Consider the following 16,779-nt stretch of genomic DNA (forward strand, 5'->3'; position numbering starts at 1 on the left):
AGCCCCTTTCTCTCAAGGATAGTGCTCAACCACTTTGAGCCACAGCGCCACTTCTGGTTTCCTGGTGGTTAATTAAGAGATGTGTCTCACAGACTTCTCTGCCTGGGCTGGCTTTAAGCCACAATCGTCAGGTCTCAGCCTCCTGAGTTACTAGGATTTTTGGCTTGAACCACCAACACCTGGCCTAAATGAACACTCTTAAGAGGAGTCCAGAAGAGAGAGGAGAACACAGTGGTGGCACACAGGTGGAAGCTGGGACTTTAAACTTTTTTTTTTTTGGTGGGTTGGGGCTTGAACCCTCGGCCTGGGCACTGTCCCTGAACTCTTCAGCTTAAGGCTACCACCCTACCCCAGGGAGAGGGCATTGTCCCTGAGCTCTTCAACCCAAGGCCACTACCCTATTCTTCCAGCCACAGTCCCACTCCCCTTTTCTAGTGATTAGAGATAAGAGACTCTAGTCTTTAGTGCCCTGGCTGGCTTCAAACCAGGATCCTGAGATCTCAGCCTCCTGAGTAGCTAGGATTAAGGGAGTGAGCCACCATGCCCAGCTTAGGGCTTTAAACTTAAACTGGAAGGATTGAGTGTCTCCAAAACGCCCTAGAGTCTCCCTTGACATGAGTGGGTGCAAGAGCCCTGCCCTTTTAAACCTTCCACAGCCCTGTGGGTCCCCCGGCCAGATTCTGATCCCAGGGACTACCTGCTTGAGCCTTTCCTTTCTGCTCCCCGCTGTTTGCCCAGAACTTGACTTCATTGGAATTAAGCAAGTCAGAACAGGAGTTTATTTTGAGGTGGAGGAAGGAGATGCTGGCCATAGTAGTCCTTGAGGGTTGTGTCCAGGTCAGTGGGTCCGCTTCTTTCAGACCTAGAGTCCTGAAGCCACAGTTGGCTGCATCTCTGGTCCCCATCTGGGTTGGGCCATTCCTGGGGGGCAGTGGCAGAGTTAATGAGGGTGGGAAGGCAAGCTAGGTCAACCCCTCCCCAGAAGACATTAGCTCTTCCATCCCTTCAGGTGGTGAGTGGGGTGAGACGCCTCCCTCTCCTACTGCCCAATGTTTGAGGACTTTGGAGTTTTGTTTTGTTTTCTTGGTGCTGGTGCTGGGGCTTTTCGGGTTTGTCTTTTTTTTTTTTTTTTTGCTCAAGGTTGGCACTCTACCACTTGAGCCACACCTCAACTTCCAGCTTTTTGGTGGTTCATTGGAGGTTAAGAGTCTTACAGACTTACCTGCCCCAGCTGGTTTTGTATTCTGATCCTTCGATCTCATCCTCTCGAATAGCTAGGATTACGAGTGTGAGCCACTGGTGCCCAGCTTGGGGACTTTTCTTTTTTTTTGCCAGTCCTGGGCTTGAGCTCAGGGCCTGAGCACTGTCCTTGGACTTTCTCAAGGCTAGAGCTCTACCACTTGAGCCTCAGCACCACTTCCGGCTTTTTTCTATATGTGGTACCGAGGAATGGAACCCGGGTCTTCGTGCATGCTAGGTAAGCACTTTAACCACTAGGCCAAACTCCCGGCCCCGCTTGGGGACTTTTCTATCCAGAATCTGCAGTCTGCCATGGGTGACTCCCCGCCTCCCCATTCCTGAATTCGAATCCTACCTCAAATTAAGACCTTGACAAATCACTTAACCTCAGTGTGAGCCCGGTTTTTCTTGTCTCTAATGTGGATTAAAGTAAGTTATGTAGTGGTTAGGAGAATTAAATTAATATGGGTCTAACGTTTTGGAAGCGTGCCTTAGCAAGAATAAATCCTCCTCCCCCCTCCCTTCTCCAGCTCTAGTTCCAGATCTCCCCGAAGGAGCCTCACGTACCTGCCTCACTGGGGCCTCGCGGGCTGGGGGCGGGAGCTCGAGGCTGTGGCTGGCTGGCTCGCTGGAAGGAGAGAGGCTGGCTGTGCGGGGGGAGGGGCGGCCCGCGGGGCCGGGGCCGGGTCCGCGCGCCCTCTGGGGGCTGCGCGGTGTCAGGACGTGCGGGCGGGGATTCCGGCCACCTTTGGGGTCTGCCGCGCGTGGGGACGAGCCGGCGGCGGGGGGAGGCGATACCTGAGTGCACGCAGACAAGGCCAAGGCCGGCGGCCAGCGCGGCGCCCAGCACGAAGGCGGCCACCACCAACGCCACAACGGGCGCGGGCTCCAGGGCCGCCGGGGCGGGAGCGGGCGGCTCGGGGCGCACGACCCGGCCAGGGAGGATCTTGGGCGGCCCTGTAAAGAGTGCACCGCTGAAATGAAGCCTCCGATGCGCTCTTGTCCTCTTCTACTCTCTTCCCCCTCGGGGAGGAGGGGGACCCTGCGAGCTTACTGGGGGGCGGCCGCGGCACCGTGACCACGATGGGCTGCGTGAGCGTGTGCAGATGCGGATTATCCGCGCTCAGGTTCCCGTCGCCCGCGCACGCCCCGTCGCGAGGCAGACACTGCAGGTGGAGATGGAGGGCAGAGACGCCGGCCTCAGACCCCCGTAGGCCTCCTGGGGATCCCTGAGCCCCCTCCCCCCGTCACTAGGGAACCTAGCGTCCACTTTCTGTCCACTAAGGAGGTTTGGCACAGAGCCCCCAGGGCCTCTCTGGGGACTCGGTGCCAAAGGAGGGACCCAGTGTGAACCCTCAGCCTTCCGGGATCTGCCGGTAGCGAAGCTCTCCGGAGCCGGCCGGGTTCCCTGCGCTCGTGCGCGCGCACCTGCAGTGGCGATGGCGGCGACGGCGGCGGGGTGCGCGGCGCGAACGTCCGGTGGGCGTCCCGGAGGCGGCGGCAGCGGCTCAGCTGGCAGTGCAGAAACTGGACTGAGGCGTTGAAGACCGGGTGCAGGCGGAAGCTGAAGCGAACTGGGGGTCGGGAGGCATCGGGGGCCGGTGGTGGCGGGAAGGCGACCGAGGGGTCGGCTGCGCAGCCGCCGCGTAGTAGGGGCAGGGCGGGGGCCGGGGCCGGGTGGGAGGACGGAGTCACCGAGCAGCCGTGCAGAGCCAGGCCCCATCGCCGCGAAGACCGGGCCAGGGCAGCCTGCAGGGAGGCGCCGTCAGAGTCGCCGTGTCCCCCCTCCCCCGGCCGCCCTGGGTGCTCCCGGTCCCCCGCACCTGCACGAACACGCGGCTGCCGGCCGGGACCTCGAGCGGCCCTGTGCGGCGCGGGACGCCGTCTTCCGCATCCGACAGCTCCAGATTAAACAGGGGGCCGCGCAGCCAGGGCCCGGTGGCCCCCGGAAATGGGGGTGCTGGCGGGATGGAGGGAACAGGAGGTGACACCGTGGAGGGGGGGACCCACTTTCTTCCATTGCCTCTTTCGGACATGTGTGCGCATCTGGTAGCCGGCTGGCCCACGCTGGCCTGGCAGTGGGAATAACTGCCCTGCGCCCCTGGCGACCCATAACCTAGCAACCGAGGCGAGGCGCAGAGCTGGGGACCCTTCCTCCGCTCCCCCCTGGCTCCGGGTGAAGGAGGGGGAGGTTGGGCCCAGCTTTAGAAGGGCCCTGGCAGCCCTCTTTTTGAAAGGAGGCTGGGGCTGTCATCCGCAAACAGGGTAGGCGCGCCCTGGGCCCACACTTCTCCAGGCATAGCCAGTGGTTCAGGGTCTGGGACTTTCCACTGGGAGGCGTTCCATAATCACAGACCAAAACAGCAGTAGCAGCAGCAGCAGCAGCAGCAGAGGGCCGGGGTCTCCATCCAAGTGTCACCTGTGCCCACCCCCCCAAACTTGCATGCACAGCATTCACTGACCAGGCGTCCAGGCCAACACCAGCTACCAGCCTTCAAGTGGACTCTGATGGGATATTTGTCACATAGGATCTGGATATCTACTGGCTCCAACCCCGTGGTCCTTGTCCTCCCTTGGGAACACTAAGGGAGCTGCGATAGGGGACAACCTGGAGGCAGAGGTAACCCCGGCCCTGTCCCCACACCAGATGCTGGTAAGATAAAGCTGGGAAAGGAGGCGGTAGCAGGCCAGGCACCTCCAGTCTCTACATACCAAGTGGCCCACTGGGCAAGGAGATGGCCGCAGGGAGCAGGGCCAGAAACAGGAGCATGGTGCCAAGTACGCTCAACAGGCTGCACACAAACCCTGCAGGTGGGCAAGAGCCCTGGCCTTGGCAGAGCAGAAGCCCTGGCAGCGGGGGTGGAGCGTGAAGGGGCTGACATCGGAGCTGTGCCCAAGGCCTGCAGGGATTAAGGGCTCCTTGTCTGCTCTACCTGGGACGACTGAGGACAAGGGGTCCCTCACACAAGCAGCCAGATGTCAGGCAAGTCAGTCTGAACATCTCTTGGCTCCCCAGCCCTGCCTCAATTTCCCCTCCATGCAACAGTCTCATTCATCAGAAGGGCGGCCCAGCCCCTCCCACCTCAGTGCTCCAGGATGTGGAGGGCTAGGGACACAGCACAGACTCAGAAGAAAAGGGAGGGGCTTTATTCTCAAGCATCTAAGGATTTACAAATGAGGATATTTTATTTTAAAAAGGGACAGGGCAACACTAGTGGCCTGAGGAGCTCCCAGGCCAGCAGGCTGGACCAAACCAGGCCATTCAGGCCTCGGCCCACCCCATCCAACCCTCTGCCTGGTCCAGAGGGGTGGCTGGTGACGGAGGGGGTGACAGAGGGTGGTCTTGGGAGAGGAAGGAGAGGGTGGGAGACTCCCTTAGGGCTCCCATGTAACACTGAAGGGAGGGCTGGGGTAGACACACGCTCACAAAACAGAAAATCAAGTTAAATAAAAATTAAAAAAAAAAAAAAAAAAACCAGGCAGCCTAGTCTCAGACCTGCGCTAGCCCCTGGGACCAGCCAAATGACCTTCTAAGCTGCCTACAAAGGCCCTGGGGCTGGCCTCAGTGAGAGGGGAGAGGGTCCAGGTCTATTAGCCATACCCCAACTCGACCCCACCAACGGGGCAAGGGAGGAGGCAGCTATTCTGGTTTAAGCATGCGGCATTCCCTGGTGTGAATAGAAGCTGGTAGAGAGGCACAGGGCCATAGCTGGCTCTGCTTCCCTAGCCGGCCAGCTTTCTCACCTTTGGCGTTGCACTTTGTGGAGATATATATATATATATATATATATATATGCATACATATACATATATATGTATATATAATTGATTTTTATTAATTTCTTCTCTTGTTCACTTTGATTTGCATGCATCACCAACACATCCTGCCCTTGACCGCCCAGTGGGTGCTGGCTCTTCTGCATCCCAGGTCTGCAGGCAGCTAGAGGTGGCCAGCTCTGGGCGAGCTAAAGGCTGCTCAGGGGCGTGGCGGGGCAGTTACCCCACTCTCCCTTCCCCACGGCCTCCCCCTACACTTGTCTGTCCCCCCCATCCCTCTCACACATCCTCCAACCTTCATGCCCCCTTTCTTCTCCCTCAGTCCCTGATTCCCTCCAGAGCCCCTGCTCCCAGGGGCCCCCACTCCTGTCACCAGCTCTGTCTGTCTGCATCCCTGCCGCCCACTGCTCTGCGCTGCACCCCTCGCCAGCTTCCCTGAAGGCCATCCTGTGTGGCCGCGGCCTCTGGGCTTCCCCTGCGCCACCTGAGCTCTTTTAACTCACCTCCCGGCTGTGGCCTGTGGCCAGCTTCTGGGGAGGAGCCCCCAGATCCATTCAGCAAGCCCCCCACCCCCACCCCAAGACCCCAGCAGCCAAGAGCAGTCAGGGGGTCTCACCACAAGCAGCTAAACATGACTTTGGTAAAAGTTTCTGAAGGTACCGACACCCTGTGAGGACAAGCTCTCCTCACCCTCCCCCCCCACACCCCACCAAGTACAATAAAATACAATAAACTCCAAAAAGGACCCCCTGAGATCAAAGAGAGACGGGGGAAGGGGGAGAAGGAGGGGAAAAAGGGGGGAAGAAGAGGAAAAGGAGGAGGAGGAGGAAGAGAATGATAACAATGACAAGGAGAAAGACCATGTCTGCCCCAGTCCAGATATAGTCACAATGCCCCCCCCATACACAGCCCCAGGGCAAGGACTGCAGGAGGCCTTGGTGGACTGGGCCGGGGATGTCAGTGCCCAGGCATGGGCCAGGAGGGAGATGGGGAACACCAGACAGAGACAGAGAGGCAGTGAGGGAGAGGACAGAGGACGGGAGAGCAAGCGTGTGTGCATGGATGATGCCGGGAGCGAGGGCTGGGCGAGGGGGTTCTCTCCCAGCCCCTGGGGGCCGCCCCAGCCCAGAGGTTACAAATGAATAAATAGTGAGTCTGCTCTGGGCCTGCCGTCTTCCGTTCACAGTGTCTGTCGAGGGGACGCACAAGGCCGGCGGACCCCGGGGAGGGAAGGGCTGGGGCCTGGCAGGCGCTTCTGTCCTCAGCTGGTGGGCAGGGAGTCAGGGGTAGGTGGGCACCCCCTACTTTCTGTCCTCAGCCCTCGGCAGCTGTCCAGGTCCAGGTCTCCCCTGGCGGGCAGCTAGGAGGCCACGTGGGGAAGGGGGCCTCTGGCGATGCCCCTGGGCCCTTGCAGGGCTGGCTGCCACCACAAGGCTACCTGAATAATGGCAGGTGGTGCTGGCTCAGGACGCCACTAGTCCGTGGCGATTCAGTCTTCGCCATGGCGTCCTTGAACCAGGACGCTACGTCTACCTCGAGCATCTCATAGCGCTTGATGAAGCTGTGTTCCTGCGGGCCGAAAAAGGGACTCAGGACAAGTGCTCTTACCTCCTGGCCTTGTGCTCAGGCCCAGAGGCCTCCCAAGGGATGGGGCGGGGGCAAGTACTCACAAGTAGCTTATTATACTTTGGTCTCTTCCGGTGATCTTTAGTAAGGCTGAAGGAGAGGAGAGGGAGGAGTGAGAGGGGCTCCCGCGCAGGAGGCAGCTGAGACTGTCCTGTGGCCCTGCACGTGTTGGGGTCCAGGCAGATCGTGCGTCCTGGGGATGCCTGGCCCCAGGTAGTATGGGGAGAGCCTGGGAGCTGGAACCGGGCACAGAGGGCTCCCCCAGGGACACCCCCTTCCCGCAGGGGAGCCAGCTATTCCCTAGGCCTGTTCCAAACCAGGTCACAGTTCCCGGGACATCAGTTCCAGCTGCACTCCTGGCCACGAGCCTGACCACGGCTCCCCCACTCCATCGGAGGGCAGCACACTCCTTCTGCTCCCCAGCACCCCCACACGCCCACGGGGCCTCCCACAGCGGAGAGGTCAGCGCTCACCAGTCTTTGACAAAGGACTGGAAGTCCCCTGAAAAGCCCATATGGCCGGGCAGGAGTGGGGGCTCTTCCTGGAGGACTTTGGTGAGGACCTCAAAGTCCGTCTTGCAGTTCTTGTAGGGGAACTGTCCCGTGGCAAGCTCCACCTGTGTATGTGCAGGGGAGGGTCAGGCAGGGCTTCAGTGGCAGCCAAGGACTCTTGCCCTGACTCCTCATTCCCTCTCTACACCCCTGCACAGCCAAGGACAGAGGCGGGACTCCAACTCACCAACGAGATGCCCAGGCTCCACACATCAGCTCGGATGTCATAGTCAGGCTTGGTGGGATCCGGGGGGTCAATGCGCTCAGGCTGCCAGGCGGGAGAAGAGATGAATGTACCCCAAGGGAAGGGCCCGCCCCGCCCCACCCCCACCCCTAAGCCAGGCCCTACTGGGCCCTACTCACTGCCATGTAGGCGGCACAGCCGGCGCTCCTCGTCTTGGCTTTGGAGTCAACCAGGCGGCCGCTGATCCCAAAGTCACACAGCTTGATCTGGCCCCGCTCATCCAGGAGGATGTTCGAGGGCTTCACGTCACGGTGGATGACACCATGTTTCTCCTTCAGATAGTACAGTGCCTTCACGATCTGCGGTGCACACACAAGGGGGAGGTGCCTGTGACACAGGCCAGGCCCCATAGCTGCCCACCCGGCCCTAAGGACTGGGGGACCGGCCGCTCACCGCCACGGTCATCTTGCCCAGGATGCGCTCGGGGATGGGGCCCTGCATCCGCTTCTTCAGTTTCTCTGCACACGTGCCCATGAGCTCCATGGCAATGAAGACGTCTGTCTGCAGAGGGAGGTGACACCGGTGAGGCCAGGGCAGCTGTGCCCAGCGCCCAGCCTCGTCTCGCTGGGTCCCAGGGGCGCGGGCAGCTTACGTTGGTGATAAATGTGCCAAAGCACTGCACGATGTAGGGGCAGTCGTGGCTCTTGAGCACCACATCCAGGTCCATGAGGATACGCTTGTTTTCCTCCTTGTTCCCCGAGCGCCGCATTTGCTGTGAGGAGGGACAGCAAGAGGGGCCTCAGTGCTGGGCCTCGGGGGAGGGCACCGGCCCGGAAGCGGGGCGGGCGTAGGGCTCACCTTGACAGCAATGACGTGGCCCGTCTTCCGGAAGCGCATCTTCCACACCTGGCCGCAGGTGCCGCTGCCCATCTCTCCCAGGTTCTCCAGGTCATTGATCTCTGCCTGGTAGCGCTGGGTGAACAGCAGGATGCGAGGGCTGGGGCATCCTCTGGGCCCACACCCCCTGCTCCCACAACCCTCGCCCAGCAGGGTGAAGGAGGGGTACCTGGCCCCCGATCGTCAAGTAGCCCGTCTGCTTCATGATCTCTTGTAGCTTCTGGTCAATCTCGATGCTGGGAGACAGAGCAGGGGCTGGTGGAGGGGGTCCTGACCAACACGAGGGTCCCCAGACTTCACCACCCTCCCTCCCTCTCTCCCTCCCCCCCTTCCTCCCTCCCTCCCGACACTGGCTCCCTCTCGACAGCTCACCTCTCCATGCTCCGGGGGGTGAACTGGGTTGATGGGAGCCCCAGCATGTGGCGGGGCCGGGCTGGGGGCGTGGGGTGCTGTGGGGAGCTCTCTGAGGACGGTGAGCGGCTGCCCCCATCATTGGCGAGCGGGAGCTGCAGGGCTGGGGGGTTGAGAACCAGGGGGCAGGGAAGGCATTAGCATCAGCTGCTCGGAGCCCCAGATCTGACATTCTGGGTCAGGGCCCTCAGCTTCCTTTCCGTGGTGTCCCTCAGCTGGGCAGGCATGGCCCCTCTCCCAACTGGCTCAGGCTGCCCTCCCATCATGGGCTAAACTCGGGGTGTCTTGACCCTCTGACTGAAAGGAAATGAGGGGCCTCACTGGGACAGAGCTGTCCCTCAGCCTATTCCTGCAGGGACATAAAGTGGGTGGCCTCTCTAGCATGTCTTTTTTCTTTCCACCTCTGCCAGGAAGCAGGCTCAGGGCCACAGTGCCCACACTGGGCCATTTGGTCTTAGAATGCCTGCCAGGGTCAGCCTGGGCCCTTGTCTTGCCACCAGCCCCGAACCTGATGTCCAAGCAAGAGCCAGTGTGCACTGGACCCTGGCTTCTGGCGGCCATGCCCTCCCGCCACCTGCTCTACTCCAGCATCAGGGAGGAACAGCCTCTGGCCAGCTGACTGGTCTGTGCCTTCTAGCCACACCTGTGGAGCTGGAGCCAGGGGGGGGAGAGGGACCCCAGGCTGGGCTTTGCATCCTTGGGGTGAAGGGACTGGAGGGGTACAGCTCTTCCAGGGTAGGCCTGGGCAGGGGTGGGCATTGGGCCAGGCAGGGGGAGGGGGTACTTCCCAGCAGCCTGCATGCAGACAGCTCGGGCATGCTACAGGCAGGCAGGTGGGTAGGCAAGTGGGCAGGCAGCGGGCACCCAGGGTCAGGTAGGCAGTGTTAGAGGGGGAGGGAGAGAGCAGAACACAGACAGATAGAAGCCAAGACTTGGGGGGCCAGCTGCCTGGAAGTAGCAGGGCAAACAGGCCAGAGAGGAAACGAGAACTGAACAGGTGCCCTGAGGAGCAAGGGGGTCTCCTGGTCTGGTGGAAAAGGATGAAGGAGCGGGGCTTGGGGTCTCATGTGGTTCCTGTCCTTCAGGAGACTCTTACACCTGGGATGCTACCTGTGGGAATGGTGACAAGCCCCGCCAGGGACTGCCATCCCAGAGGGCCTGGGGCTGGTCCCACAGCCCACCAGAGGCCCTGGCCTTGTCACATATCTGCTCCTCCCACAGGCCTGCTGCCTCCTGGTGACTCAGGCCTAGTGAGCCATGAGTAGCAAGCAGGCTGTTGGCAGCCTGGGACCTGACCTCAGGAGGGGAGGGGAGGCAGGCAAAGGACCTGACCGACAGTCTTAGATTTGGGGGAGGGGGCATGCACTGGAATCTGGAAGGGGCTCAGGGCCCAGTGCTCAGCAACAGAACTTTGTGGCTTCACCTGTCCCCTCCCTGCCACGTCCTCTTCTGCTGTTCCTAGCCAAGTTGTGTCTCTGCTCTGGCCATCTCCCCTGTCATAGTCCTGACTACTCACTGGGGTCCCTCCACCCCAATACCTGGCTTGTCTCTAGGAAATGCTTGGGTCCAGCCCCCAACATCCCCGAGCTCGGCACTCTGCATTCCTCAGTCCTCAGGGCTGACGACCACAGCCCTCCCGGCCTTTTTGAGGTGCCCTAGGAGTCCCCTTCCTTCTGGGGAGAAAGCTGCTGGGCTCAGACCAAGGAGCACAGTGATTTCAGGGACACTGAAGCGGGAGCGGGGGGGCCCTGAGAACAGAGGTCACAGAGGGAGTGAATCACGTGGCAGCTCAGGACAAGAGAGAAAGGGGTGACAATGAATGAATGAGAAGGAAGGGGTGGGCATGGGCCATGTGACAGGAGCCATGGATGTACCGGCTTGCCAGCACAACACACATGCACACTCACTTGTGCAAACACACCCACAGAGGCAGCACCACCATCTTTCCACCGTTCACCAATCTCTCTGGCCCACATGTGCGCACACTCGTGCACACACACACACATACACAGAAAAACCAGCACCTCTCTTTCTCTCACACACACAGGTTGGAAACACACAATAGGCCTCCCTAGCCACCCTCACACAAAACCAACAGCTCTGCTAAAACATCCCCTGTGCCCTACAAGCTTAGGGCACTGCCTACCTGGGAACCATATTGCCTCGCTGCCCAACCTGTCTGCTCTCGAACCCCCACAGCATGGGGGCTGTGCCTTCCAGGTCATTTTGCTCAAATCTCATCTCTTCCAGAGACTTCCTGAGGCGAGCCCCTGCAGAACCCCTCATGCCGCTGGCAATTTCTCTTCCCCAGTGGGCATGGGCTGGGTATGCCCGGCACAGCCCCAGCCTGCAGGATGAGGCTTACTCTCTCCTCATTGTGTCCCTGCTCCCGCCCCCCCCCCCCCGCCCTCGTCACACACACAGAGGCACACACCTGTGAGATACACACCAGACTCCCACTCACTGGGGGAGCCCATTTTCTCTTCTTGGATGTCCAAAGTGAGCCACAGAGGAAAGGGGGAGTGAGAGAGCACAGAGGAGGCTGGCCTCTGCCGCTGGCCATGGGAAAGAGTGAGAGGGAGGGAGGAGGGCAGCACACACACACAGCATGGGGTAGAGATGGCATTCTGCGGCCAGCCAGGCAGCGGTTAGATCAATGGTGCAAATGTCATGTCCAAGCGGGCGATGATAAAAAGGCTGGTACCTGCTCGCTGGGACGGGGCAGGAGCAGGGCTTAGAGTGATCACAATAACTGGATGGGGAAAAGGAAGGAAAAAAACAAAAACAAAAACAACAGCACGATAAATCACAACAGAAATGACTGATTTGTCCAAAAGAAAAGAAATCAAATCATAATGAGGAGGGGTGGGGGAGACGCAAGGCTCCAAACGGCAGAGATGGGTGGGAAACTGGCAGAAATGGAGGGTGGGAGGATGGGATGGAGCTGATAGACACAGATGCCTGGAGGGGGCTCCCAGGAACCAGCCTGTCGTGGGCCTCACCAGGCCTTGCTCTGCACTGGGGACTGGCACCCTTTAAGATACCCAGATTCCACACTCTGAACCACCCATGTGGGACCAGATCCATGCAGAACCCAGCAGGGACCCTCCAAGTTTTCCCCAGGCTTCTATTCCCACCAATGTTCAAATGACAGCACTGTCACCTCTGGAATCTCTGAAACCACTGCCCCCCACCCCAAAGGTCTTCCCAGAGAGGAACACAAGCAGACTCAGGTCCAAAGAAGGTATGGGAGTAAATTCAAATAGGCACGGGAGGAAAGCTGTGGAAGTCAGGCTGGTGACACAGGGGGTGCCTCCTTCTGTTCAGATGGCTCCACGTTAAAGTGTACAAACTCTGAGGATAGCATCACAGAAGACATGGGCCAAGAGAGGGTTATAGTGGCTCAGGCTTGTCATCTTAGCTGCTCAGGAAGCAGAGGTCTGAGGATCCCGGTTGAAAGCCAGCCTGGACAGGAAAGACCCCTATCTTGTCTCTTTTCTTCAATTAACCAGCAAAAAAAGCTGGAAGTAGAGCTGTGGTTTGAGTGGTGGAACACCAGCTTTAAGAACAAAAGCTAAAGGAGAATGCCCAGAAATTCCAGTACTATAGGGGAGTGGGGGGAAAGGAGGAAAGAGAGAGGAATGGGGAGAGAGTGGGAGAGAGAAGAGATGGAGAGTGTGTGTGCGTGGGGAGAACTGGTCATAGGGTTCTTGGCCAGGGTTGTGTTTTTGTATGTGTATGGATGGACTGGAAAGCAGGCACAAAAATGATAGTATCAGAAAAATGTATAGCTAGGCGTGGTGGCTCACGCCTGTAATCCTAGCTACTCAGGAGACTGAGATCTGAGCATCAAGGTTCAAAGCCAGCCTGGGCACAAAAGGACTTGAGAATCTTATCTCCAATTAACAGCTACAAAAAAAAAAAAATGGGAAAGTGGGGCTTGGCTCAAGGGTAGGGTGGAAGCCTTGAGCTGAAGAGCTCAGGGACAAAGCCCAGGCCCAGGGGTAGGGTGGTAGCCTTGAGCTGAAGAGCTCAGGGACAGTGCCCAGGCCAGGTGCCCGACTGCCCCCCCCCACAAAAGTGTATGCTTGCTGACTGGACTCACATACAGTCACACTGGCCTCAGGGATCCCGGGGGCCAGATGTATGTGAGAGAAGGGCAAATTCTCTGGAGCCCTGCTAGAGAATATTGGGATGTGTTTACAGAGAGCTATCCAAACAGAGGGCTGAAGGTAGTCAAAGGAATATAAAGGGCCGGGTATAGTGTGTGTGTGTGGGGGGGGGGGTGTCCTGCTGAGCCTACCCACAAGGTCACTGCAGGCTGGGGAGAAGGGATTACCAGAAATGGTCACAGGAATCAAATGGGAGAATCCTCTGGGAATTTTATATGTGGGAGCAGAGTGAATATGGTTCAATGACCCCAGCTGTCTCCCCCCCCCGGCCACACACACACAGTGGGTGAGAGGAGGCCAGGGGAGATTCTTGATCAGGCCTGAGTGGAATCACTGGGTCAAAACGGATGTGTGACTGTGTTTGCCAGTAAGAGCGGTCACGGTCGTGCGGGGTCAGAGAGCCCGGTTCAGTGCAGGCGGCGGAGAATCTCCGGATCGCGGCGATGGGGGCGGGTCATCAGGCTGGGGTTGAAGGGGGAGAGGGGGTCCCCCCGTTTGCAGCCTAGAACTAGGCCCCCCCACACTCCAGAGCCCAGAAAGCCCGTCCGGGGGTACACCGGGCCCACGCCCCCTGGGTCACCGTGACCCTCTTCCCGGCGAACCCACAGCGGAGAAGGGACGGGGAGGAGGAGCGCGAGCGCCCCGGAAGCGGGGGCGGGGCCTGCGGAGGGGGCGGGGCCACCCGTGGCCCGCCCCGCCCGCCCCCTCCCCCACGCCGCCGTGCTTACTGGGCCTGGGCCGCTGGGGACTGATATCCAGGTTGAGGTCAATCCTCCGCCGGGCCTCGCGATTCTCCTGCTTCAGCTTTGCTTCTAGGCGGGACAGCTTTTGCTCCAGGGAAGACGCCGCCATCTTCCCCGCCGCTACCGCCGCCGCCGCCGCCGCCGCCGCGCACCGCCGGGCCGCCCGTCAGTCCGCAGACAAACACCGCACTGCGCCTGCGTCCGGATGACCCCACCGAGCCGCCGTCTAGCCCTGCATCGCGCATGCCCGCGGCGCCCACCCACCCCGCCGGCGAACGAATCTCCGTACGCGTGCGTACTTGATCCCAAGGATGAGGGATGACGCCACCTAGAGCTCGTGGCTGGCAATGTGCAACGCCTTCACTCACCCCCTCCAACCCCCCGAACACGGTCGTGCGCATGCGCGCGACGTCCCTAAAGCTCCGGAGAAAGGCACTTCTTGGAAACCCACCAGTGTTTAGAGAGTGGTGGGCGGGGACAACGGTGCGCATGCGTACAAAGGAGGGGCGACGGGGCCAGTCCGCGGCTTTCCCTGCGTCTGCGCACTCTCCGCGCCCGGGCGTGCGGCGCCGCGGTTTCCCTAGCTGCCTCCCCTGCGGTAGTATTTTGAAATTTCCTCGTTGGGCCTCCCTGCCTGGTACTCATAAAACTTTCTTTTTTGTCTCTGAGGGTGCCTCATTAGGATCCCTTGTTGTGCTTAATTGCTGCTTGGCGCCTCCTTATTATAATTAGTCAGTCGTGAGAATCCCTTTGCGCTTTGGTCAGGCTGCAGGCCTGGCGGGAGGAGGCCATGTGCAGTGACAGGGTCAAGGTCAAGGCTAGCCTTCACGGCCAGCCCTACCGGAGACCTGATAGGACTCCACCACACCCATCTCTGTTCTCGGCTGAGAATGTGAGCTCAGCTCTTGGATATGCAGCGTTGGTGTTTTCTGGTTTTTGGTTTTTGTGGGGGTTTTTTGTTGTTTTTTTGGCTATTGGTCCTGGGGCTTAGGCGCTGTCCCTTAGCTTCTGTGCTCCAGGATAGAGCTCTACCACTGGAGCCACGGCTCTACTTCTGGCTCTTTTGGTGGTTAATTGGAGTCCCACAGACTTTCCCGTCCAGGCGGGCTTTGAACCAGGGTCCTCAAATCTCAGCTTCTTGAGTAGCTGGGATGACAGGTGTGAGCTGTTGGCACCCGGCTGAATCAGTGTCTTGGAGATGGGCTCTGGGGCTAATGCTTTCACCTACACAACCTAAACAACTTTTCTAAAGAGTGCCAGGGGAGATGTTTCCTTCTGGAACCTGGAACCCTCAAGAGTAGCTTGTCTCAGGCCAGGTGCTGTGGCTTACACCTGTAATCCTAGCTACTCGAGACTGACACCTGTAATCCTAGCTACTCGAGACTGAGATCTGAGGATCGTGGTTCAAAGTCAGCCCAGGCACTAAAGACCAAGAGACACTAAGGAACCGGAAGTTGTCTCTAAGGTGCCAAGAGGCACAGAAATTCAATAGGTGACCGAAGAGATCTGGCTGTTAGGTTCCCTAACCATTTGGGGGACCAATATAAGAACACCTTGGGGGAGACCAGGAGTTGGACCTAGTGGTAAGAGTGCTTACCTAGCATGCACAAACCCCTGGGTTCTATTTCTTCATACCACAGCCATAAGTGGTGCTATGGCTCAAATGATAGAGAAAGTCCATGGACAGTGCTCAGGCCCTGAGTTCAAGCCCCAGGACAGACAGACACATGCATGCACACACACACACACACCTTGGGTTGGTCTTTGAAGGCTTATGGGGATGCCTCCAGTGACTTGGGAGGTCAGACACATGTATGGAGTTAAAAGAATAGCAAGGCTCATGCCTGTAATCTTAGCTATTTAGTAGGTTGAGATCTGAGGATATTTGAAGCCAGCCTGGACTGTAAATTCCATGAGACTTAGATCTAATTAAACAGCAAAAAGCAGCTAGGTGCCAGTGGCTCATGTCTGTCATCCTAGCTACTCAAGAGGCTGAGATCTGAGGATCATGATTTAAAACCAGCCCAGGCTGGAAAATCTGTGAAACTCTTCTATCCAATTAACCCCCAGAAAAACAATAGTGGCACTGTGGTTCAAAGTGATAGAGGACTAGTCTTGAGCAATAAAGCTTAGGGATAGCTCCCAGGATCTGAGTTCAAGCCCCATGACCAACATAAATAAATTAATAACAAAAAGCCAGAAGTGGAGCTGTGGTTCATTTTGTGTGAAAAAGCTCAGGGACTGCATCCAGAACCTGAGTTTAAGCCTCTCTCTCTCTCCCTCTCTCCCTCTCTCCCTCTCTCTTTCTCTCTCTCTCTCACACACACACGAAACCATGGGAGGACCAGGTGCCTCATTCTAGCTGCTCAGGAGGAGGCTGAGACCTGAGGATCACAGTTTGAAGCCACTCTGGACAGGAAAATCATTGAGACTCTCCAGTTAACCACCAAAAAGCTGGAAGTGAAGTGAAGCTGTGGCTCAAATGGTAGAGCGCTAGCCTTGTGAGAAATCAAACAAAAAAGCTTAGGGATAGCACCCAGGAAGAAAAGGGATTCTGTAGTAATAAGGTAGATTTAATGACATGTCTCCCTTGCTGCCTTTTTGGGCTGCCTTCAGTGCTTCTCACTCTCCTTCCCCAGAATAGGCTCTCAGTGGGTTTTTTTTTCTATCATGGGGCTTGAACTCTGGGCCTGGGCATTGTCCCTGAGTTCTTCAGCTCAAGGCTATTGCCTAACCCTTAAGTTACAGCACCACTTCCAGTTTTCTAGTGGTTAATTGGAGATAAGAATCTCACGGACTTGGAGTTGGAAGTTTGGCCTAGTGGTAGAGTGCTTGCCTAGTATGCACAAAGGCCCGGGTTCAATTCCTCAGTACCACATACATAGAAAAAGCTGTAAGTGGTGCTGTGGCTCAAGGGGCAGAGCTTTAGTCTTGAGAAAGCCCAAGGACAGTGCTCAGGCCCTGAGTTCAAGCCCCAGGACTGGCAAAAAAAAAAGTCTCACAGGCTGCCTTTGAACCGTGATCCTCAGATCTCAGCCTCCTGAGTAGCTAGGATTACAAGTGTGAGCCACCTCATTAGGCAGCTCTCAGTTTTGATTCTGACAGGCAAATGTTGAAACAGCCACGTGAAACGAGAAGGTTTAACTGATAGGAATGCACATACAATTATAGTTCTCATA

General features: G+C 58.1%; 2 protein-coding genes across 4 annotated transcripts; both read right to left on the reverse strand.

Moving 5' to 3' along the window:
* Nucleotides 1-688: 688 nt before the first annotated feature.
* Nucleotides 689-4,018, reverse strand: Tgfbr3l (transforming growth factor beta receptor 3 like). 2 transcript variants are annotated; one of them, XM_090329871.1, is made up of 6 exons: nucleotides 3,952-4,018; nucleotides 3,063-3,199; nucleotides 2,668-2,988; nucleotides 2,294-2,405; nucleotides 1,807-2,196; nucleotides 771-921 (listed from the first exon to the last, which is right to left on the reverse strand). In XM_090329871.1, the coding sequence occupies exons 1-6, from the start codon at nucleotides 4,007-4,009 to the stop codon at nucleotides 863-865; spliced, it is 1,077 nt and encodes a 358-aa protein (XP_090185997.1). In that variant the 5' UTR covers nucleotides 4,010-4,018; the 3' UTR covers nucleotides 771-862. The 2 variants fall into 2 exon arrangements, with proteins under 2 accessions (XP_090185990.1, XP_090185997.1); XM_090329864.1 differs by lacking the exon at nucleotides 3,952-4,018 and having other exon boundaries at nucleotides 689-921; nucleotides 1,807-1,867; nucleotides 2,038-2,405; nucleotides 3,063-3,478.
* Nucleotides 4,019-4,354: 336 nt separating this feature from the next.
* Nucleotides 4,355-13,736, reverse strand: Map2k7 (mitogen-activated protein kinase kinase 7). 2 transcript variants are annotated; one of them, XM_090341680.1, is made up of 12 exons: nucleotides 13,586-13,736; nucleotides 11,390-11,437; nucleotides 8,647-8,788; nucleotides 8,444-8,510; nucleotides 8,236-8,349; nucleotides 8,030-8,149; nucleotides 7,831-7,938; nucleotides 7,557-7,736; nucleotides 7,381-7,461; nucleotides 7,116-7,258; nucleotides 6,687-6,732; nucleotides 4,355-6,585 (listed from the first exon to the last, which is right to left on the reverse strand). In XM_090341680.1, exons 1-12 carry the CDS (start codon nucleotides 13,707-13,709, stop codon nucleotides 6,451-6,453), a joined length of 1,308 nt encoding a protein of 435 aa, XP_090197806.1. In that variant the 5' UTR covers nucleotides 13,710-13,736; the 3' UTR covers nucleotides 4,355-6,450. The 2 variants fall into 2 exon arrangements, with proteins under 2 accessions (XP_090197806.1, XP_090197813.1); XM_090341687.1 differs by lacking the exon at nucleotides 11,390-11,437.
* Nucleotides 13,737-16,779: the final 3,043 nt, after the last annotated feature.

Source organism: Megascapheus bottae, chromosome 1 (assembly GCF_031878675.1).
Source record: "Megascapheus bottae isolate mThoBot1 chromosome 1, mThoBot2.hap1, whole genome shotgun sequence".
NCBI lineage: Eukaryota > Metazoa > Chordata > Mammalia > Rodentia > Geomyidae > Megascapheus > Megascapheus bottae.